Source organism: Acomys russatus, chromosome 10, assembly GCF_903995435.1.
Source record: "Acomys russatus chromosome 10, mAcoRus1.1, whole genome shotgun sequence".
Lineage (NCBI taxonomy): Eukaryota > Metazoa > Chordata > Mammalia > Rodentia > Muridae > Acomys > Acomys russatus.
This window is the reverse complement of record NC_067146.1, coordinates 56,081,743-56,105,489: the sequence shown is the minus strand read 5'-3', so window position 1 is coordinate 56,105,489 and position 23,747 is coordinate 56,081,743. Positions and strand designations below refer to the sequence as shown.

General features: G+C 45.7%; 1 protein-coding gene across 6 annotated transcripts in view; it reads right to left on the bottom strand.

Annotated features, from left to right (window-relative positions):
- Window positions 1-6,399: 6,399 nt before the first annotated feature.
- The window catches only part of Rbm33 (RNA binding motif protein 33), a 99,757-nt gene continuing 82,409 nt past the window's right edge, over window positions 6,400-23,747 (bottom strand). For 3 of the 6 annotated variants that reach the window (XM_051152216.1, XM_051152218.1, XM_051152219.1), the window contains 4 exons: window positions 14,942-15,151; window positions 12,994-13,182; window positions 8,697-8,785; window positions 6,400-8,440 (listed from right to left, as the gene is read on the bottom strand). In XM_051152216.1, coding sequence (XP_051008173.1) covers window positions 8,392-8,440; window positions 8,697-8,785; window positions 12,994-13,182; window positions 14,942-15,151 — 537 coding nt within the window. In that variant the 3' untranslated portion in view covers window positions 6,400-8,391. The remainder of the gene's footprint in view (window positions 8,441-8,696; window positions 8,786-12,993; window positions 13,183-14,941; window positions 15,152-23,747) is intronic. The other 3 variants (XM_051152217.1, XM_051152220.1, XM_051152221.1) reach the window with 2 other exon arrangements.

Below are 23,747 nucleotides of genomic sequence, written 5' to 3'. Positions count from 1 at the left end.
AACTCTCTATAACATGGGAGCATCATCGTCAGCCTTCTGGACCAATATATCTGACAGACATATTTGCGAGGCAACTTGCTTTTACCCTGTCTTGGCAGTTTGGCTGTCAACTCTGCCTGCATCCAAGCTTGCCCTTTTTTAGGCAGAATTCCATCTGTGATAGAAACAGGACAAACAGTGGCCTGTTTGTCACATTTGAAGCCATCTCCATAAAGAGGTTCTTTGATGCTCATCATCTTCTTTTAGGTAGGCTGGGTGTTGCCAGAAGTTAACCTGACTTATTGTCAGTGAATCTTTAAAATAATAAAAAACATTTTAAAATACTGTATTCTGTATGTCTCTGAGGTTTTTTGAAGACCTATCTTATCTTTCTATAGAATCATATCCATCTGTTGCACAGAAGATGTATATTGTTATGTTAAAAATAGACTAGTAATTGAAATGACCACGATTTGACCAACTAAAAATTAACTTGTATAATTTATTTATCCTAAACAGCCTGCAATAGCACTTTCAAGTACTGGAAGTAAATCTTGTATTATAATTGAGTTGTATGGGTACAATACTACACACACACACACACACACACACACAAAATGAAGAATATTCTTACATTTGAATTCTATGCCACTGTACCTAAAATTAAACTTATTTTGCATCTATATACAAAATTCTATACCAGTGAATTATAAATAACCTCAGGAGTAACAATTTAGGGCATTAAGTTTAGTAGATTCACTAATCTACTTTTTGTTCTATCTTCCCTATATATTTCTATATTCCCTCTTCTTTCTTTTCAACCCCTATGATACAGGATAACTACACTACAATACAGAGACTGAAACATCAACCAAGGACCATGTATGATGTGGACTTAGACCCTCTGGTCAGACGTAGTAGCACAGTCTCCTTGTGGGTCCCACAATGTGAAGAGTAGGGGCCACCGAACTTTGATCACTTCCCCCTGGCAGGGCAGCCTTGCCAGGCTACAGAGGAAGAGGCTACAGGTAGTACAGATGAAGACTTGATAGGCTGAGGTCAATGTTAAGGGAGGAAGGTTCCCCTTTCTGAGGACTAGGGGAGGAAGGGAGAGGGGGTAAGGGAGGGAGAGGGGATTGGGAGGGGATGAAGGAGGGGGCTACAATCCAGATGTGAACGAGTTAAACTGCGGAACAAGCAGGTAACTTACATTGCTGACCCCAGTACATGGGACTAGCTCTGAGACTGGCTGAGACATGAATGTCTAGGCGTAGACAATGCTTGTTGGCGGCTACAGAACCCCCATGAATTATTATTAGATGCCATCCTTCATATGGCATGACTGAAGATTTACAGATATCTTTTTTTCTGCTGACACCAAGAGCAGAAAACCAGTCTTAACTGTTCTGTGCAATACACATACCTTATAATTCAATTTTAGGATTGTATAATGCTTGTGAGAAATTATGTTTTCAGAACAAAAGAACCGGTCACTGACGTTGGATCAGACCTGACAGGAATCATTCCTCTCAGCATGCTGGACACTGACATCCTGCATCTTTCATGCTCTTGCACCAAGTGCTTCACTTGCTGTTTCTCATCAGAACAAGACAGCTCCCATCCTGGGAGAAAGCTTTCACCCTCGAAGAAAGCTTCCAATCCCATTGGTCCACCAGCACTTGAAGTATGGGGCACCAGAGTTCCTGTGAAAGTCAGTCCCCACTCTCCACTCAACTATGAAGACTGTCTTGTCCATTGGCTAGATCTGGGTAGGGGTTCGAAGTTTACTGCATGTATTGTCCTTGGCTGGTGCCACAGTTTGAGCAGGACCCCTGGGCCCATATCCGCCTGTCATGTTCTTCTTGTAGGTTTCTAGGACCCTCTGGATCCTTTTATTTCCCCATTCTCCCATGCTCCTCTCACCTAGAGTCCCAATAGGATGTCCTCCCTATGTCCCACTTTCCTGGTAAGTGAAGACCTTCATGAGACAGCCTTATTCATAATAGCCAGAACATGGAAACAGCCTAAGTGTCCCTCAGTAGAAGAATGGATAAAGAAACTGTGGTACATTTACACTATGGAATACTACTCAGCTATTAAAAACAAGGAATTCCCGAAACAAAGTATTCTTGATCAAGCCACCAGAGCTTCCCGATGCCCCTGTTGACTGTAAACACAGACACAGCCTTGGCCTGATGGGCAAGGCACAAGGCTTCACTCACAGCCACAGGCCGCTGAAGATCCGGGTCAGGTCAGGTGTGACATGCGCTCCCTTCTCAAGAAAGTCAAGGAGCAGGCAAGAGCACTACTGTGCAGAACAGTACTTGGCCCAGACACCGGGAGAGGGACACGGGGGGGGGGGGGGGGGGTGACGACGTAGTGCAAGGTGAAACCTGGCCTATGATGGGGCACAACACTGTCTGGCTTTTCTTTCTGAACAGTACCCAGAAGCAGAGCAGCTTTAGGATGCCTCATTCTCAACAGATCTGCACCAAACAAAGGCAGCAGCTGCAAGGAGGAGTGGGACAAGAGGGCACTGTGGCTGATGCCTCCATGCTTAGGCTCTATCTAAAGAACAGTGGCAGAACAGGCCTTTCTTGCAGGTTATAACAGTGGACTAGTAGCTCTAAGGCGAGACAAAGTCCCTGACCCCAGCAACCGCCCATCAGGACTTGGTCTGTTCCAAGTCCTGCAACCCAAAGATAGTGTTGGGTAGTTAACTGATTTTCATGGTTCCATTAAGGAAACACCTGTGTCGCAGCTTTGGGCTGCGCTGGGGGCAGCTCTCCCCAACCCCATCCACCCAGTCACTACCCAGAGCACTGTGTGGGGTGGACAGACGCAAGAGAAAGTGAACTCATCAGACAGGAGAACCTCTAATATTTTATTGACAGAACTTTTGGTTACAGTACAGCCGAAACACATTTTTTGCTATGAAACCACACAAATGATACACACAACAATACATTTTCTTTTCACCTACGTCACTACTACTCTTCACATATACAGCCTGCAAGAGTTCCCATGTGGTTAATGCAAAGGAAAACTGGAGTAAAGCATGGCAGTGTCACTCATATGGTAAGAGCACGCGACTGGCAGAAACACGAAGACCAGAAGAAACAGTGAGGCCAGAGGAAAGCAAGGCGGCGTCTCATGGTTTCTAAGCAGCCAGCGCACTCCCAGCAACATAGCCTGCACTCCCAGCTGCCTGCACAGCAGCGAGGCGCACACACATTACACGACGATGAGGGCCGTATCAGCAAGGCAGTATAATGGCCACACGGCCACCACTTCCAAGCGCATGAGAGCACGCTACCACTAACACTGACCCACGCCCTGGGTCCTGCAAAGGTAGAGGGGTAAAAACAGAGGGGTGGTTAATGACATGCAGACCACAGCTGAAAGTCACTGGCATCTTTAGGCCCAGAGTCAAACTGCAAAATAACAAGCAAAAGGTCAGGCTCTCCAATTCAGGCTCCGGAGGAGTAAATCCCAAAGAAAAATCTGTCAAGGCAAAAGTATTAGAGAAACTGGAGATGTGGCCCTGGTGCAGACATCCACAATGCCCCCTCCTGCCAGAGGGAGCCTCACTCAAGTGAGGACCAGTGGCCACTGCAGGTGTGGAAACCACCAAGTGGCGGGAGCAAGCATGTAAGCAAGAGAATCACTGAGTGGAAGAACAGTGACAACACCTCAGGTGTGAACAAGAGGAAAGAGAAGCAGAAGGTAAGGAGGGAGCCAGAGCCCCAGCCAGGGGAGGGGAGTTGACTGAAAAGTGGGAGAAGAGAAGAGAGCATCAGATGCTCTTAAAGGAAACTGCATTCCATCACCGCTGACCTGAAAATTAAACAGTGGATTAAAGCCTAGGAGGGAAGTCCTCAAACAGGACACAGCTCTGGATCCCACACCTGTGAAAAGTAAAGAACAAGTGGTTATCTGCTCCTCGAAGCCAGTCAGTGAGGGCTGGGTGCAACATGCCATCTACAATATGTGTGCTTCAAGACAACAGTGCAGAATGCAAAACGTGTTAGTCCCCAAACCAGCCTCCGCCACACGTGTCCTTAAAATGAAAAGTAGTTTAGCAGAAAGTCATGTAAGAAGGTCAAGAGGCCTATCGCCTAGAGCACATTAAACTTTCAGACACAGAACACAGTAACATGCACCTGTCTGCCCATCCCACCTGTGTGACTTGTGAGACAGAAACTACACATGGTTCTCTCTAAGTCACCTGCATTTTCCCACAAACCTTTGAAAAATCAGTAAACTGAAGCAAGGAGAACACTTACAGCCTCTTCTACTGTATGCCTAAGGGGAAAGGAGAACTCTTCTCTGTGCAAGCATTTGTCCTTTCAGCTGGTCCTACCAACACACCACACAAGAGTTAGCTGATCAGCACTTCCTAGGAAGGACAGGTGAGGTACCTAACAGGCGCCCCTTCCTGACACCTGATACCAGCAGGAGGTATACCTGGGATCCAATATGAATCAGGGGATTGCTCTGGTTCTAGTACACAAAGCCATGGGTTTGTGTATCTAAGAAGTTAGGCATTTTAAATGACAAAAATTAAATAGGTTGCAAAAAAAACCTTACAGAAAATCCTTAGGATTTAATAAATAAATCAAGGCTAAATGCCTTTCCAAGCTTATATTTAAGAATATATATATATATATATATAAAACACATCATAAATCTTAAAATACCAAAGCCATCATTGCAGGATCATTAAACATGGTGATGTGTCTAGGCTCTAAGGCTCTCCTGTAACTGAGCTAAGCTTCTAGTGGCTTCCTCTGGGGGAGGGGTCTTGTTCTTGTCCACCCTGTGCCCTATTAGTTAGCTGCTTTGCAGAGCATAGGAGTCAAGTCTCCCAAGCCTCTTCTGCCTCTCTGAGTAAACAATAGCAATTAAGCATAAGAGTGAGGATGCAAAGCCAGAGCTGGGTCCAACAAGCAGGAGGCAGGACTTGAAGCTGACTCTCAGGAAGGGAAACAGCAAGCAACAGAGCCACCCAGTGTGGCCCACAGCTCTGGCACAGGGATGTGCTTCCTGACTCATGCGTTTTATCTTGGGTCAGAGGACACAGAGAAGAGCCTCAGAGGACCCAATGATGACCAAGAACAGTACTTAGCTATTGCAGGGACCTCTTGGGCTAGTGCTCTTGTCACTAGGACCTACCTCTGACTAGTGTCTGTCAATGGTCTTACCTTCCCAATAATGCCACAAGGAAATAAAAGACAAACAACAAAATAAAACCAAAAGACAGAACACAGGGATAGTCTTTAAGCCTAGTCCTCCAAGAAACACCCTTCACCTAGCCTATGTCTTCCCAAGAATTCCCTTACGTGCCCATCATGGGTCTCTATACCTGAGTGAAGGACCACCTCTGGGGTCCCATCAGAGGTGAACATCACTGACATTCCATCCTATAAGACTAGACCACTCTCTAGTCCAGTCCTCCCTCCCATGCCCTTTAAGTTCCCCACCAGCTTCCATGAGCAGCAAAGCCTTTTCTACTGCTTTAGGCAGGATGCTGCCTGGGGGAGAAAAATGAACCCAGGGGCAGGACCTAAGCTCCACCCTGACTCAGACAACCACCCTGGACATCACATGAGAACTACCCAAATAAAAATAGTTAAGGAAAACCCACCCCTACCCCATCCAGCCACGCTCCTCCACGGCAAGGCATGGGCACAGGACCTGCACAAGAAGCTGCCTATTTGGACTGGTGGGGGCTGGGGTGGGGGTTTGCCTCAGAATCTCATTTGGAAAAGAAAAGGTGAGATTTCCCCCTCAAGAAGAGTATCAATATAAGGATTTAACAAATGTGGCCAAGCCAAGGGCAACACAAGGTCATGTTCAGGTAAGCAGCTAAGTGAACTACTCACATTCATTACAGCACAAAATAAACAAGGCAAAGAGAGGGAAGGGAACTTGTCCCCTCCCCTACTCTCTACCTCAGGACAGATGTGAGAGTCATTCCTTCAACCTTCTGGAACTTGTGAGCAAATAATACACAGATGAAGGTTAATGTATTGACTTACTACCATCTTTATGAAAATCAAATGTACACACAACAACAATTATGAAAGTGTCTCCATTAAACTTTGATAAGACAACAAAAAAGAACTAACAAATAGCTAAGATGTTACTATTTGAGTTGAAAGCATTTCCAATAACGTTTTAATCTTAAAAGGTCCATATTTACACAGTATGCTAATGCCTTTCCATCTCATTTTAAATGCATGATAAAGAAAGAACAGAGATAATGGTTGCAGCAGATCTTCCGAGGTTTGAGTTCGGGTGGTGTTTGACTTCACTGTGAGAAGTGCACTGCAAGTGGGGAATGTTCTTTCTAACTCTGCTTCTTTCACTTTCTGTGGTCTCCTCTCACAGAAGCTAAGCCTTTAAGACTGGCGTCCACTCCAGGTGGGTGTGTGTCAAGTCAGAGTGGGTGGCTCTTCTAAGCAGTGCGTGGAGCTGATGTCACAGGACACTGCAGTAAGAGAAAGCTAGCTCATGTGTGCAGAGAGTTAAGGGACACATGCTCCTGTGTACCTCATCACACTCAAAGCAGCCTTGAGGCCTGTGGTCAACAGTGGTGTTGATGAGGATGCTTCCTTAACTGACTTCAATGCTTCAGTGCCTATTTTTCAGACAAAAATGCAGAGTTGGGTTTTAAAGGTCCAGCACTCAAAACTATCTGAAAAAGAAGCAAACTTATTAAACTTATTTTACTGTATCCTAATCCTCAACCTCCTATGTGGCCTCCATCTTGTCCAACTAGAGCTAACATATTACCAAACTCACCAACTTAGCAAAATATGTATCAACAACCCCGGTGTCTAAGTGAACTAGGCAGCCAGTTGATAGCACTTGGATGGTTAGGGCCAAGCATGGTACAGGCCTCATAGGGCTGGCACTTAGTGCACCTGCCAGGGGCAAGGAAGAGGATTTGTGGTTAGAGGTGGCACCATACCATAAGGTCTCCTAAGACATCCTATAAATGCCCCGTCTCAATGGCCTGGAACCCACACAACCGCTGTACTCTCCTAGTACTCCTTGCCAGCATGTAAGGGCATCTCAGATTCAATCCTATGCAAAGTGTCATGGGGTTGTAATACCAGTCTCTAGTTGTTAACACTGGCAACTTAATTGAAAACACAACGTGAAAGTTTAGCTGTGGAAGCCAGCTGCTTCAAGTCCTGCGCCTACACCTCATTACCCAGTGACAGTAAATGACAACAGATTTCTATCTTCCTCCGTCCTACTAAGATATGTGAGATAGAATTACAGATATAAAATACAACTGAAAAGTCCTGAGTGTGTACTAGTGTCACTGTCCATTTTCGAGTATGTCCCAAACACTGAAGCATTCGGGGGGAAACATAATAAGGCACTGTGTTCAGTGTCTGCCCAGCACGGACTTCCAAGGGATGCTTTGCAGAAGCAAGTCTCACCTTCTGGAATTGACCAAAAATGACTAATGTGGACAGATACATTTATCTTGGGCAGCATCAGCCCTGCTGAGAAATCCACCCCTCACACATGGGATAGAGGGCAACCCAAAGGAAACTCTGAGCCCTGAAGGACAACGAGGTAATCAAAGCAATGACATCACAGGCCACAGAGCCAGGGCATTTAAAAAGCATAGAAGCCCAAGCAGGTCTGACCACTCTTCAAGCTGTGCCTCAACCAGTGCCAGGAAACTAGGCCGAGAGGGCTGCCTGCAGGGTGGCAGAGCCGCTGGCTCTGGAGCGCCCTGTGCTTAGCTAGCACTGTGCCCATCTGAGTTTCTGCTGAAACAAGTGGCACTTTGGAGGTATTCACAAGAAGCAGAATTGCCACTTCCGCGGCACTGTTCCCAGACACCCATTTCATATCCTGGCTTTCCAGGGCAGCTGAGTGTCAATCTTAATCACCCAAATTTTTACCTATGTTTTACCAGAGCCTGTGAGGGCTTTCTGAGACCACTCCAGTTAAGCCTGGTTGAGAACTCTTTTCTATCCTGTACTGAAGATAAGTGCAACCATTATCAAATATTCTTTGCTGTGGAAAATCCTTGGAATTTGAGCTGGTAATGCTCTTTCCTGAGTCTAAGACTCTGACCAATCAGATAGCAGGGTCACGAAGAACAAGGTCCACATGCACTGTGAGCACTTGGAAACAAAAGAACACGGGAACAGAGTTCTTGTGGACAACAGAATTCAAAACAATCTAACACCAGACTCCAATCCCATGTCCACCAGTTTAACTCCCTTCTGGAATCACCCTGTGGCAGGCTGGCGTGCAGACATGTTGGCAAACTGCAGACCGGAGAGACCTATACTGCTGGGGATCCTACGCCGACCTACAGCTTCCTTGAAGAAATTCCACAGTGTGTGCAGCATGAGGTCAGATTTTTTTCATTCCAGATCACTCCACAATCAGGGCCACATTTATGTGGGACAGATCAATCATGTGCCTGTGGAAATGTGAAGAAACAGTTAAAACTCTTAGGACAACAACTCACCAAGGTGCATGGAAGTGAAGCAGAATGGTGGAGGTCCTGATGAGCAAAACCTAAGGAAGCACAAGGGCCCTCTCCGAACAACAAAAGCAGCTTATAGAAAGGATGACACACTGAGCCCCCATCTCGTTCTGCACCTTTGTATAGCACGGCACAGTGCCCTCCTCCTCCCCACTCACCAACTCTAGAACCCCGGGGGGGGGGGGGGTACCTGTGGAATTTCTGCTGAAAGGCTAGTGCATGGGCTGGCTCCTTGAACTTTGCTATGGCTTTCCGTTGCTGGGGAAGCATCTGTAAACTCTAGGGGAAGAAAACAAAGATTAGTTGTCACAAAATCAATTAGTGACCACTGTGACATAAAATACGAGCAGTTACATGTTATGAAAACAAGCCACCTGTCCTTCTTGGCCTTCCTGGGTGCCTATGCAAAGCAGAGCTGCTCTGTTCTGCTGGGAAGCAACATGTCCACACCCTACGATGATACTCAGATCTCCTTCACCTGGTAACACCTGCCTCCTACACTCTGAGACAGGTACCCGGGTCAAGACAATTTCTTTCCCCTGTGCCTCTCTGGAAGGTGACATTTGATGGTATCCTCACCCATATAAAGAACAGCACTAACCCCTGGTTTACCACAGGGTAAATAGGTTATGGGCCTGTCGCGGGATGAGAGAAGGAGCATGGGACACATAATGCGTTGACTGAGTGCCCACTCTGGGTAAGGGGGCCCTGTGCAAGGATGGCACATTGAGCTCTAGAGGCTTGGGTTTCTCTCAGTTCTACAGACATAGCAGACCTGGCTCCCAAGTGAGAACTCTGACCAAAGCTGCACACTGAAAAATGGCAAAACAGGAATCTTAACTCAAGGCAGGCCCCAAAGCCTATTATCTCACAGCTCTGGCCAGGTGTCTTTCCAAGAGGTAATGTGGTTGTGAGAAACAAACTCATATTCGCTTAGGCATTTCAATCTAGTCCTCAGAAGTACTAGAATCAGCAAATAAAGTTAACATAGAAAATGAAAAGGCAGTGTCAGGCCAGAGGCAGCATTTAGATGACAGTTATTACTACATCATGGGTCACACACAGTCACACTCACTGAGCCACCTGGGGAGGAATCATATCTTGTTCTCAGATACTGAAGGTTTATGGGGTAAAAATTTTCTTCTCAACATAACTTCAGGCAAAGCCTAGGAAATGGAGATTTGTTCTAGCAGAGAGGCCTCGAAATTACAATGAACTTCTTTCCTTGGCTCTAAGCTTTAACCTGGCTCTGCTCTTAGAACAGAGGCCTTCCCCAGTTACTTTCTGACTTACAGGTCTTAGGTAGCTGGCACCCTCTCCATCTGAAACTGAAACCCCAGGAGACTTATGCCACACGCACCTCTCGTTCCCTTTCACCATCTCCTTTGGTCTAGAGAGGCTTGTGGAGTAACAAGTAGCATGCTAACTGACATCAGTGGTGCCTGCAGGGTCAATGCCCAGCCAAACACAATTCTCAGGTGTGACGGGTACGAAAGTATGGTTTACCATCACTCTCTCGAGCAAAAGGCTTGAAAAGACCACATAAACCTTGGCCAACACCGGTACTAAGCTAGTGAGCACTAGGTGGTGCCATACCCAAATTACATCAACCTTACATTTCACTCTGAAACTCCAAGGTACAATTCCAACAGAAAAACAGTTTCTCCTCAAAGCAGAGTTATACTGCTGGAGTCCCAGTTCAGCTACTTAACACCTTTTTTTTTTTTTTTTGACTACTGTATTTAAACCAGTCAAAGTAATCAGACTATTGAACCAAATTTCTATCTCTTAAAAAAAAAATTACTTAAATTGTGTGTGTGTGTGTGTGTGTGTGTGTGTGTGTGTGTGTGTGTGTGTGTGTGTAAACATGCCTCAGAAGACCAGATGTGTCATGTGTCAATTGTTTACAGGCAGCTGCGAGTAACCTTTTACGGGTGCTGGGAATTAAACTTTAGTCCTCTAGTGCTCTTGAATGCTGAGCCATCTCTCCAGGCTCGAGTCACTTTCTTTACCATCAATACTACCAGATCTTGTTTTGTTGGTGCACTCCTTTAATCTCAGCACGTAGGAAACAGAGACAGTTGGATCTCTGAGTTTGAGGCCAGCAGGTCTACAGAGCAAGTTCCAGAAGAGCAGAGCTACACGGAAAAACCTTACCTTGGGGGGAGGGGGGGTGGTCAAAAAAACAACCAACCAAATAAATACCCACATAATCCCACTCAAAACCATCCCATTGACCTAAGACCATCAGGAACCAAGTGCTCTGTTTCCAGGAAGAACAAGCTTTGGCCCAGCAGTCCCTCAGGGACTCCAAGAGTGGCTCACAGCACTGAAGCCTCTATTTCTGGTATAACCTAAAAAAATTCTCCACTGATTTCAGACCCTCATCTCCAGAACATGTGATTTATCAATAGCAGCTTTCCTTTTGCTGGAGATTTTAGGTGACCACAATAATCTTTATTTAAAACAATTATTCTTTGATTACAGAACACAAAAAAAGTGGCAAATGAAGAGGGGGTGGGGCATTTAAGAAATTTACATTAATCCCCAAGTACATAAGTCAGGGTATGAAGCAGGTAAGAAGGAGGTCACATTGTTTCAACTAATTATCTCCAGGCAGTCTATGAGTCCCACTCAGTATGCCTGCTGGGGATCAGCAAAGTTGAGAGAAAACCCCAAATTGCTTATGCTGAAGCCAGGGGACATAGCAGCAGTATTACAGCTGCCCTCACACTCAGTGCAGAAAGCCCAGAAAGTGAGAGTCCCTACAAGATGGGATAATAAATTTCAGCCTCCAGCAAGTACCTGAGGCTATGGGGCATAGCGGTGCTGAAATCTGGGCCATCTGGGCCAGAATGCAGACAGAACCTTCAATGACTACTTATTGTGATTTTCTATTTACAATAACCACATGCTGACACACCTGTAATCCTCTATGAATCCTGTTCCTGCCAACAGCCCACACCACAACTGACTACTCAGAAAGCATCTATCCCCTTTTCAGACAATCTCATTATGTACACCCCAGCTGGCCTCAACCCATGCTCCAACCTGTGTGAACCTCTCAATGCTGAGATTACAGGTGTGCATCATCATAGTGGCTAAAACCATCTACTCTTTAAAGACAGCTAGATACCAACAGCTAGCAAAGTCTGGAGATTAATCCCTCAATAATAAATACTAACTTAAGTCTAACAACCCAATGTCAGGAGCCATAGGACCTTGCCTGACCTGCCCCAGTGGCTGAGAGGCCCTGCTGGCTGAAAGCCACAGCTGTCTGCATACTTGAGATAATTATTCTGCCTGGCTACCACAAAGATCCAGCCTGACCTTGAGAAAGAGAACATTCGGTGTATCGAGACTTCTGTATAGTCGTCCCACTCCACACCTGCTGTCCTTGGGCCTGGCCCAGAAGATTTTGTAACTTTCCACTGCTTTCCTTCCTACCCCCGCCCTTTCAGATGCTTATTATAAATTTGGATACCCCCTTACAATAAGCGGCCCTTGATAAGCAAAGTTTTCCTGGGCTCGTGCCTTTCTTTCGTCCATTCTTTATTCACAGGTCGCGACCCTCCTCGCCACTCCACGAATAACTGAACCCGCGGGTCGGGAACACAACCCCTCTATAAAGGTGGCTGTAATTAAACTAAATACTTAAAACCCCAGGCTCAGTTTTGGAAGGCTTTTTCTTCTACACACTTTCAGACTTTAATAGTAAATAGACATACATCTGTTCGTGGAAGAGTCCTTCTTGTTATATATTGCTGGCTGGCCCAGAACTTCCTTTGTAGACTAGGCTGGCCTTATTCACAGAGGTCCTCCTGCCTCTGCCTCCCAAATGCTGAAATTACACGTGGGAAGCACACCCCTGGGCTGTACATGGAGATCTGAGACATCTTAGCCAAACATTAAAATAAAAGAGTGCCCTTTGTTCTGCTGGGAAGCCTAACATTCTCTGTATAACCTGCATGTTCCACTGGCCCTGTACAACTCTGAAGACCACCTTCAGGGTCAGAATACAAGGACAAACTTGCTCATAGCAGACATGAAATGGTGTCGTCTCCATCTTCACATCACTGGTAACCAGCTCAGACCTTAAGCATCAGACACTGCCATTTTAAAAGCCATGGCAACAAAGTGCAAAGTATTGCTCCATCTGTACTGCAGATGCTAAAAGGAGCAACAGAACTGTGTGTAAAACAGCTATAGATAATAAGATAAGAAGGCTAACTACTTGAAAAATTGAGAAATTATCACAAAGAAAACATGATCCAATACAAAACAGTATGTGTACACGTGAACGTCAGGACAGACTTCAAAGGATAATTTGTTCTACTAGAGTATTTACATCTTAAACTTTGTAAATAAGAGTCTGAATTCAGTGCCATCTTAATACAATGTAACCTACAAAGTCCACTGTTCCGTGCAAGGTAGTTCTGTCTGGAAAGATGACCCACTGGCATCAACACCTCATGGAGGCAACCCACCTGGATGGGACCCACGGACATCAGCAGGCTCTTCAGCTGGACATCAGTAGTGGATGAGGATAGCCCTTCCACAGATACCACGCAGGGCTGTGGCTTGCACTCCACCACTCGAAGGTTCTGCTTATTTGGCATTAGGCGTCCCCGGCCCATGGGACCTGCCACTCCTCGGCCTCGTCCATGCATGATGGCCTGGCAATGACAAAGAAGATGTGTTCTGACATCTGAGTGGATTCTTCCCATAGTGGCTAATAAGGTGCAAAAGTAAGCGCGTGTCCAGGGTCCCTCAGGACACGCTGTGAGCCATAGCATTGTCTTGGAGGGTGGCCTAATAGCTAACTGTGACAACACCAGCAAGTGGAACGAGGCTGAGTGGAAGTCCTCGAGGTCTACAGCTATATTGAGGAGGAATTCCCGTGTTACTTTCACTCACTGCAAGGAGACCATACTGGGGCCAATTAACACGGGGGGTGGGGAGTGGGGGGGTCAGATCCCACCCTAACTGCCCCAAACACACACTTCTCCCACCACAGCACAGGCCAATAGACACATGGTATCTACAGTGTTAAATCTCCAACTGTGACAATGACTCCTGCACTGCTTCTCAGAACCAACTCAAATGGGCCAAGCTTATATTTACTATCTTCAAGCCTCTGAAACAAGACCTCATCTAGCCACGTGTGACAATCACCTCCAGAGCTTTCACACAATCTGCCAGTAAAAGGGCACCGTCTACCCACATTTCAGAACCTCAGTGAAGGGGCCTTTAAAAAGAGAGGGCTGGCATTTCCAGCATTTTCAATGGATGAGGCAATTAAAAAAGAGAATACCTTCAGTTATCTAGCTAGGAGTCCAGAGACAGTGGAACCTCTAATTCTGTTCAGCATTTGGTTTAAAGGAGCAATCCGCCCCCTGCCCCCCTCACAGAAAGAGGCAGAAAGCCAGAGTCCATACCCAGGATATGTGTAGGCTCCACAGGAAGGAAAACCTAGAGGAACACAATCAGAGGTCCCATCTACATAAAGTCACCACCACTCCTGTAAGGCAAGTCCTGGAGCAGTAATGGGACAGTTCTAGGAGTCACAGGAGACACATCACCAAAGGTGAGTTCCTGTCTTCTGTTTTCATTACAGAAAGGCGCACTATGCATACTCTGGTATAGATTTCAGTCAGACACAAATTCTTATAGAAAGCCTCACAACAGCATCAGTGAGTCAGAAACATCACTGGCCTCTTAAAGGAGAGCTAAGGGGGTTTAGGGTGAAGCCTCTCTAACACACCCACATGTCTGAAAGGAAACGCAGCCTGGAAGAGTCTGCAAGATCCACCATTTTATAGCTGCACTTATCACTAATGTATGGACATCTGCCTGCTGCACCAGCAGCCCTCACATCTCAAGAGGACACCTGCACCAGTCTCCGTCTGCCTGGCCTCACCTGCACCTCAGACATGTGCTGCTGCTGCAGCAGGGAGGACTTTGTGTTCACCACTTCTGAAAATCAGCTTTCCCAGAAGCTGAGGGAAAGGCTTCTCTGCCTTCAACATGAATAGACTAGCCTCCTTGAGAAGGGACAGGGAGCCTGTGGGCTCCAGGCCTCCCATATGCAGGATGAGCTCAGAGATGCCCTTCACCTCCACAGGCCTTTGTCTCTAGTCCTTGAGCTGAACTACACAAAGGAAGAACACAGCTCTGGTTCTCTACTAGGAACGTTCCTGGGGTAAGTGGGTGGGAGGAACACAGGTGCCCAATACTGTCTGTACTGTGCAGTGGCTGTTCAGAGGTGCAGGACAGCCACTCTCCGAGGAAATACCTGCAAGGAAAGGCTTTCTAAACCAGGGCTAAGAAAACAATGACTCATTTACTAATCTGAGTATTAGCAAGTGCCAGAAAGACCACCTAACGCCAATTTCTCTCAACCTATAGGGGCAGGGCCTTTCCACTTCAGTTTACCTTCTTGGCTGGGTGAATCCCTTGGATGTTTTTGATGCCTGGAGGAATAGCCGGGTACATGTGGGGCCCCACAGGAAGGTGCTGGGGTTGCTGAGGAATCCCCTTGGTCAGCGTCACCTTGCGCGTAGGCTGCTGTCTCATGTCCGGAGGCTGGGGAAGCCGCTGGGGCTGGTTCTCTGTGTGAGAAAAGCTATCGCTCTCTCCTCCCTGCTGAGATCAACAAGGAAGCAGGTGGATCAGTGTCTGCCCATCATTCTGGCCAGGCACTGGCAGCCATGGCCAGTGATGACCACGAGGCAGAATCTTTCAGACATAAATAATACCAAAGCTGCCCTTTCTCTGAAGCCAGTGGGGAAACGTCTCACTGGGCAATGGTTAAGGTTTTAGATACAATAGTGTTTAAGTCTAAAACATATCCATTTAAAGAGGCTGAGATGAACATGAGTACTGTTTAATTTGTACTTGCTACACTGTAAAACTACTTCACTTTTTATTGCCAAGAACACTTTTCTTGAAAGTTGACTGTGTACAGTCTTAACTTTGTAGTTGCTGCTCAAGCCCATCACAAATGGGAAAGCTGCCTGGCTCCAGGGGCTGCTGCAGGAGAGACTCCCCCACCAGAGGATCTGTATCACCAGCAGGTGTCACAGTGAGTGCATGCCAGAGAAGCAGTACATGTGCTCAGTTAAGGGCTTTGGGAAAACAGCCACACTTGTTTTCTGGTCCTCCTGCTCTCAACCTCAATGGCTCCTGACCACAAGGACGATGAGGTGAGGTATGACCTTGAGGCATGTCCATGTCAAGCTGGCACCTGAGTCTACTGTACTAACAAGCGACAGCATAAAGATGGCCTGTAGGTGGGGGCCTATGGGCGATCTGCAGTTTTCAGCATGGTGTTTCAAAGAATGACTAATGGATGGAATAGAAAAAAACATGGCAAGAATTCTGCCCTGCTACATTATGCAAACTTAGTCGCTATGGATGCTGAGCCTTGATAAGTGCCATATACAGGTGGTCAGAACACACACGGGCTACATAACAAGGGGAATGGGTGGTGACTTAACAATTTCAAAAAAAGGTCCATGTCTATACCCACTTCTCATGCCCACCCTGCTGTAGGTGCTTATAGTTCATCCCCAAAGCCATGCTGCAGTCTGTCAGTGAAGCAGTGCCATGAGGCAGGAGGTGTTCTGGTCACAGGGGCTCTATACTTGTCAAGTGACTAATATGGTTCTATGAGAATGGATTAGTTATGGCAGAAGCTGTCAAAAGCAGCTGGCCTCTTACACCTTCCTCTCCCTCCCCCCCTTCTGCAAGCACCTGCCTTTGTCCAATGAAGCCCTCACCACAAATAGGATCCTGGTACCATGTCTCAAACTTCCCAGCCCGGAGAATCAAGAACCAAAATTAATTTCTCTTCTATATCCAGCTGTTTTGTTATGACCATAGAAAAGTGAGTAAGAAAACCTCCAAAGTTATCTGTTAGAGACCACTTAATAGAAGAAAGGGATCTTCAAGGAAAAGAGACCAATATAACTATGACCCAAGAAAAGAAAAGCTTAAAACAAGGAGTCAGAGCTTTGACCCTCTGCAGCATGCAGAAACTGGCAAGTCTGGTCTCTCCAAAACTCCAGACTTGCTAAACATACACACAAAAAACCACTTTGGGGAAGTGGAATCAACACAGTGGAAGGAGAGGGGACAGAGCACTGCTTGCCAGGACTGACTGTGTGTATACGGATGCCTTTCCCCAGTTGTTCCAGTGCATAACTGGATCAACCCATGGAAGCCACAGGCTTCTGGGGCTGTGGTCCTATTTGAAGACTCAAAGAGCCACAGACAGCCCAGGCACTTTCCTCAGGGACCTGGAGGCTGAGGGGAAATGACTGGAAGGGCTGTGCAGTACCAGTCCAGCACTAAGGAAGACATGATAAGAAATAATTTATTTTAAAGGAAGGAAAACATTTAAAGTGAACTAGAACAAGTGTATAATATACCAAAATATAGGATTCAAATACTACAGCTATTCCAAGAAGGAGGGGGAAAGACCTAAGAACAGCCAGCCTCACATCTAAACAGAGGAGGAAGGAAACAGTAGATCACACTGAAGAACAGATACAGAGAAGCCACTTCCCCATCAGTCCCACAGGCTGTCCTGAGAACAATGAACATCACACTCCTTTAACCATCCTGACTAAGAAAAATAGCAGAGGACACATGTTCCAAATTGGAAACCAAAAAAGGACCATATGTTAGGAACATTATGTCACTGTACCAGCTAACTTACATGAAATGGGCTGATCCTATAAAATACACACATACCCAAATGGACTCAACCAGCAAGGAGCAATGACTAGAGCTCTAAGGAACAAGGACACAGAATTAAGGAAGAGATGATTCTCATAAACAAGCACACAGGACTCCATTCTCATCCCAGGGGATTCTACAACAGTGTTAAGGTGAAACAAACAAACAAACAAACAAACAAAGGGTACCTAGTTCAGTCTCTTTCAGGAAAAAAAGGGGGGGAGGGGAGACAGGAGACCCATGTTATGTTGACCACAAAGCCACCAACATCAAGAAGAAAAGGTACCTACTAAAGACCATCCCTCAAAAAACACTCACACAAATATCTTTTATGTTAGCCAGTTCACTTTAGCAAGGCAGAAAAAGCATCTCACACTATGGTGGTTCAAGTCTTAATGAACGGCTAGACCACAGCCTGAGAGGCACTGGCCCAAGTGAGGGTATGCAGGTCACTGGCTCTTAACCATATGTGGCTGTGTTCTTATGTTTTAAAACATTCATCATGGAAATTTTCCAGTACATACAACAGGAGATAAGCAAATCACTTTTCATTTTTGGATCGCTCATATGTTGAAAAATGTAGGTACCCAGAACAGGCCTTGACTGACTGGATGCGTCTCTTGCTCCTCCCCAAGGACATAAGAGAGAGATCCCCACAGGCGGGGCAACAGCCTGACTTGCTGAGAACCATGTTTGTATGAGGACTCTGCTTTTCCACAAACTTCCACCAGGTGGGAGGTCAATCCTGGACAAACTTGTATGCTCTCTACAACTGTGAGTACCACCTAAGATTTCTTAAGTGTGAAGCATGCCAGCGCCTTAAGTATCAAGTTTGGTACACCATTCCACACTTTCTACCTGTTCTTTGCTCTGCAATAGTGACCGGGAACTTGCCTGTCTGTGGCAAATATTTTCCTTCAGTCCTCCTCACAAGCTGAATAGTAGAATCTTTGTTTTACACATGAAACAGAAGCCTTTGGACACATTTGCACCACGCCAAAGACACTACCCCAAAGAGACCATCTCATTGCTCATGATAGTGTCTCCTTTTGCAGCTCAGGCTGGCCTGGAACCTGTGGTGGTGATCCTGTGTCAGCCTTCCCACTGCTGAAATTACCTGATTTGTTCTCACTTAGACTGATTTTAATTAAGCTATCACAATGACATGCTTTGACTTTTTATGAAGCTCACTCTAAGTATTCATGGATTAAATATAAACAAACAAGTTATTTCCCTTTGTAAAGAAACGGAAACGTTTTTCCCCAATTGAGAGAGCAAATACTGCATTTCACTTTTGCACAATGTAAAGCATTCTAGGGAAAGCTCTGGCTCTCTGGACTAACACTAGAAAAATGGTCAATAGACAGGCTAACAGGCCATTGCCAAGAAAATACTTTTACATCATAGTCATGCACATAAAAACCTGAGGCAGAAGGCTTGCTGTGACCTATACATCCAGTTCTAGCAGTGAAAGCAGACCTGCAATTATTAGTCTCCAAGTCACCCAAGTTTTAAAATACTGTTGCTTCTTGCTTCAAACCAGGCATCTTAGATATCTGTTGCTGAGATATAAGCAAACCAGTGTTCCTGAGTGGATGGTGGATTATGTTCCAATATAGAAGCAAGTCTGCAGGAAAGGCAGTCTCCCCAGGCAGCATGGGGCGTGCTATAACTTCTGGCACAGCAGTTTATCCAAAGCAGATGAAGGGGAAGAAGTTGTGCCCATCTCAACCTCTGTATGTTGAACTGCTCTAAAATGACTGTCTTTTAACGAATACAATAAAAATGTCTCTCTAGTATTTGGTTTTAAAATGCCTATCTGAATTAAGAAAGCGCAGGGAAGACTTTTTATCACCTTAATCTTACAAAAAAAAAAAAATGAGGTTTGTGGCATCAACATTAGTAGGACAAATTTATTTATAACAAATGGTTTAAATGTACAGATAAAAATGCCCATTGATACTGTCAGGGCTTCTTGCAATTTGACAGATCAAATCTTATTTTCATTCTTTAAAGCCCATGAAGAAGTGGTATCGCTTAGTTGCATTCAGTGGCAGGCAAATTGATTAATCCCTCTCCATAGAACCTCAGCCCTTGATTATACCTATCAGGCGTTAAGCAGCATTATTCTGGAGTGACAACACTTGACAAATTCCCCAATCATTTTCCTCCGCCTTTGTGGCCCTGCTAGCTTGTATTAACCCTGATGAAAAATTAATTTTCCTTATCTTCTTCTAAACCCCAAAATCCAAATCCGCCAAACTGGCAACTCTTTCTGTAAAGGTATTATGAAAACCTCTAAAAGATTAATTGCATGTCTTCAGGTGACATTAAATTAATTTCTGTACTCATGACAGACATTTGATACTCGGCACTGAAAGGACAGATAACATTGTCAGGACACACAGAAGGACAGTGGCGTGGTGTCCCAGGGCAGCCTCTTATGAATTCTCCTTCTGATAAGGCCACACTTCACTGTCACCAGCAGTGTAGATAGATGATGGTGCAGCCACAGCCCTTGCCGCACAGGTTTCTATTAAGGACAACAATGCAGGCCTATCCTAGCAATCTCTAGGAGGCTCGTTTGGGATCAGCACAATAAATGATATGCAGGCTATATGAAATTTCTAAGCACACATATGTGTAGAAGTCTATTTTCTCTCTGTAGACTGCTGGACTAGGCAAGAGACAGGACAGAAATGGGGCAGCCCTAACCTCCTTGCCATTATGAGATGAGAGAACACCTTACATTTTCTCTCCGCATTCGCCATGCTTACACACCAGGGACAGAAATCAGGAATATTGCTTCAGACAATGGGTCTAGAGGGCAACTACAAACCAAATCCAAAAGGCTAAAGCCACTTGAGAAGCCTACCAGCTGCGCTTCATTTCAAGGGGATTCACTTAGTACATAAGCTCCACTTACCATATGAGAATGTGACGGTTATTCAAGTGCTTATACTGGTTAGGTATGAGGAGATCTTTAAGGAAAAGAATTATCTAGTTTTTAAAGGAAAAATCAAAATATGCACCAAAGCCCTGAGCCTCTGAGGAGAAGCGACAATGTCCAGGGCAGACAGAACAAATCTACCAGGTGAAAATGGAAATGTTCTAGAAGCAAGGTTCTGGGCCCTCTGCAATATGGAGGCATCCTAAGCAGTAGGGCTAGGAACTGGCTCTTCCAACTCAGGTGAGGCTTCAGGGGCCTCCCAACAGGCAGCTCTGTCCCTGCAGGCCTGTCTAGTACAAACCTGCTACCCACTGACCCACCCATGTCAACAACAGCCTCCCCAGAATTCTATGCATTGTCCTGTCCTTTATACTTGCAAAGACCACAGTTCCAGTCAGTTCTACCTCGACCTTTCACTTCTTTCCACCTGAGGCACCCATGCTATGCCCAGGTGTTGCCAGACTACTCTGCCAGAAATAAGGGGCTGTGTTCTCTGAAGAACAATTCCCAACTAGGAAGTGTGACAGATCTACCACTTCAAAGTTCAAACCAGCAGGCCGACAAGACAGTTCAGTGGGTAGGGGTATTTGATGCCGAGCCTGATGACCCTGGAACCCACACAATGGAGAGCCAACTTCCATAAGTCATCTGATCTCCACAGGAAAACCATGGCACACCCTCTCACCAGAATAAATAAATGTGAGCATTTTTGAAGTTCAAAGGCACCAAACAGACACTACAAAACAATCCGGTTCAGCAAACCAAATAAAAAAGAAGTTGGGGGCGGGGAGCAGGAAAAGGCAGCTGAAAAGATTAACAACAGCAAAGATCCTGTTAATCCAGGCCTTATACTTTCTGGCATGGCCAACAAGGCTAGGAACAATTACCCTGCACACTCAGACATGCAGAGACACTATGTCCTCTCCTCCTCTGCTTCGATACAAGAAGCCAAACTATGTAGATGTCTTCAGCTTCATACTTAAGTTTCTTAAGTATTTCTAATGCCCTCAGAACTGCCCTGGGTGCTAGTGACAAACACAGGGAGAAGGTAGAAAGCCCGTCCAAGAGGACCAGGGACCAGCAGCTGGAGCTCTAAAGCATTGGAAGCTCTGAGCACCAGGCAAGACAGGGAATGTGAAGAGGAACGGGCAGGGTCCCAGAACAGCAGCAGTCCTGAACAATAGAAACTAGAGGCTTCTCCAGAGAACAGAAGAGGAAAACATTCTACAGCAGCCTGTGACCAAGGACAGGTGTGTGACTCTCCATCAGAATGGTACTTCCCAAAGTGAGAGAAAATTTGAGGGATAAAATACATGTTTCTGTCCATCACAATGTCAACACTCACTACAGTGAGGTGACTAGTTATATCTTATGTCCTCTGTGTATATTATGCCTAAGGTACAACTCAACCCCAAATCCGTAACAAAACAACTGCCAATTTTTTATTCCTAGGTCATCTCCCACCCATCCTTGAGCCAGCAAAACAAAGTGAGAACATCAACTCATCAGAACTTTCAAAGGCCCCATCTCCAGACTCACCTACTGTGTATTCAACCCAACGCCCTTCCTTCAGTTAGGCACTGTCACAGTTGCACATACCCCACTCTCCCCACACCCATACTTAGAAGAGCCACTCCTTACCCTGCTTTCCTCTCCACTCAGAAGCCCTTTCTTCAAGTCTCCCTGCTATGTTGCCTATGACACTTTACTTCTGCTTATACCTGCTATTACACTAGAGTTTACAGAGTGTTCAGTTCATTGGAGAGCTCCACAAAGGCAGGCCTTCTTTTGTATGCAGCTCAACCACCACCAATGCCTAGTGCCTCAGTTCATGCCATATCTGCTATGACAACTGAGACTATGGCTGCCTTGCAGGCTCTGACTAGACCTCACTGCTCACACCAATACCATGTCCTTCTTCCTGGAGTAACTCAGGCAACCAGGAAGCCTCACCAAAATGCATGAACACTAGAATCCAGAGACCTTACTATGAAGGGCAACCCCCCAGATAGCTTCCTCTCCCAACAACTGTCCTGTGCCCTGGCCAGTACCACAGGGGCATGTCTTGGCCAGCCCCTAAGGTACAAAAAAGACTCATTTTTTCTATAACTATAATAAAATATAGTTAAAAAATACATTCACATGTATATATTGCTTGCCAATAATCTTTCAAGAAATATGAACCCTCAGTAAAATCCAGCATTCTCAGCTGTGCCTTGATGGTTGTTCTCTTTGGAACTCCCAGAGGAAGGCACAGATGTACATTGAGGACAATGGTCTCCTAACCTCTGACAGCCATGATCTTACATCCCCCAAAGGCCAAGGTTAAAAGTCTGATTGGTTCCCAATCTATGGTATACCTGGAAGACTGGACAGGTCATTGGAAAGTGCCCCAATTATATGGTTACTTTTTCTTCCAAGAATTACATAAGGCCATCTTGAAAGTAGAGAATACTGTGGCTCAGTAGCCAGGATAAACTAAAAACGAAGCAGTACAGTGGTAGCCAGGCCAATGCAATGGTAATGAAAGAGTCTCTTCTGGGATTCCTGTCAGGACTCTTTCCTGCCCTCCTGCAGCTACAAGTGATCCTGAGAGATGCTAGAGTATATAAGAGAAACTCCATAATGCATCTTTCATGGGGTCACTGTCTACAATGGAGTGGGACTTGGTAGTGATACAATTGGAGGTCATTCACGTCCTTGTAAGTTATCCTTTCTCTATGCTCTGTAAACTCATTGGCTCACCAAGTTGGATTTGGGTGGAATACTACTTTGGTTTGCCATTGGGATCCATGAACAAATTTTTTTTTTCGTGTTTCCCCAGGAAAAGCTAATGAAATAGCCGGGGAGATTTTTAGGACCTCGGCTCCTTTCTCTGCCTCTCTGCCCAGCTGCTAGGAGACAAGCAGGCACTCTCTGCCATGATGTACAGTTGCAGATGGCCTTGGGGAGCGGCAATGCAGTACTGTATATCACAACACTGAAGAGGTGAGGCTTAGAAAGCGTGGACAAAAATCTCCAACCTGGTGTGAGAAAAGGCAACCCTTTTTCTCTTCAAACCAAGTACCTCACCTTATCAGAGAAACGGGAAAGCTGATGACACAGCAGGCCCTGCACCTGTGCTCTAAGGGACTGAAGCTTTCTAAAGAGAGGACCCACCCCAGAGCCATACAGAAAAACAAGCTTCAAACAAGCTGGAGTGCAGGAAATAAGCATACACTCAAAGAACAATAGAGAGTTCTCAATGGACACATTAGCCAGCAGAAAGAGGCTGTCTTTGGTCAATCAGGACCAAAGCTAGCATCAAAGTAACAGCACTGATGGTTCATGGAAAAAATAAAACCTCACACACCAAACCTGACCGTTAAGTAAATGAACTAGTAAAGGACAGCTGACAGATACACAAGGCATGCTGGAATGGGACACGCTAGTGCTGTAAGTATGGTCTGTACACAGAGTTCTTTCCCAACTACAACTTACAGACACAGTAGGTAAGGCCAGCTGTAGGGAAAGACTTGGCAAACACAACCTCACCAAAGTCATCAAAGT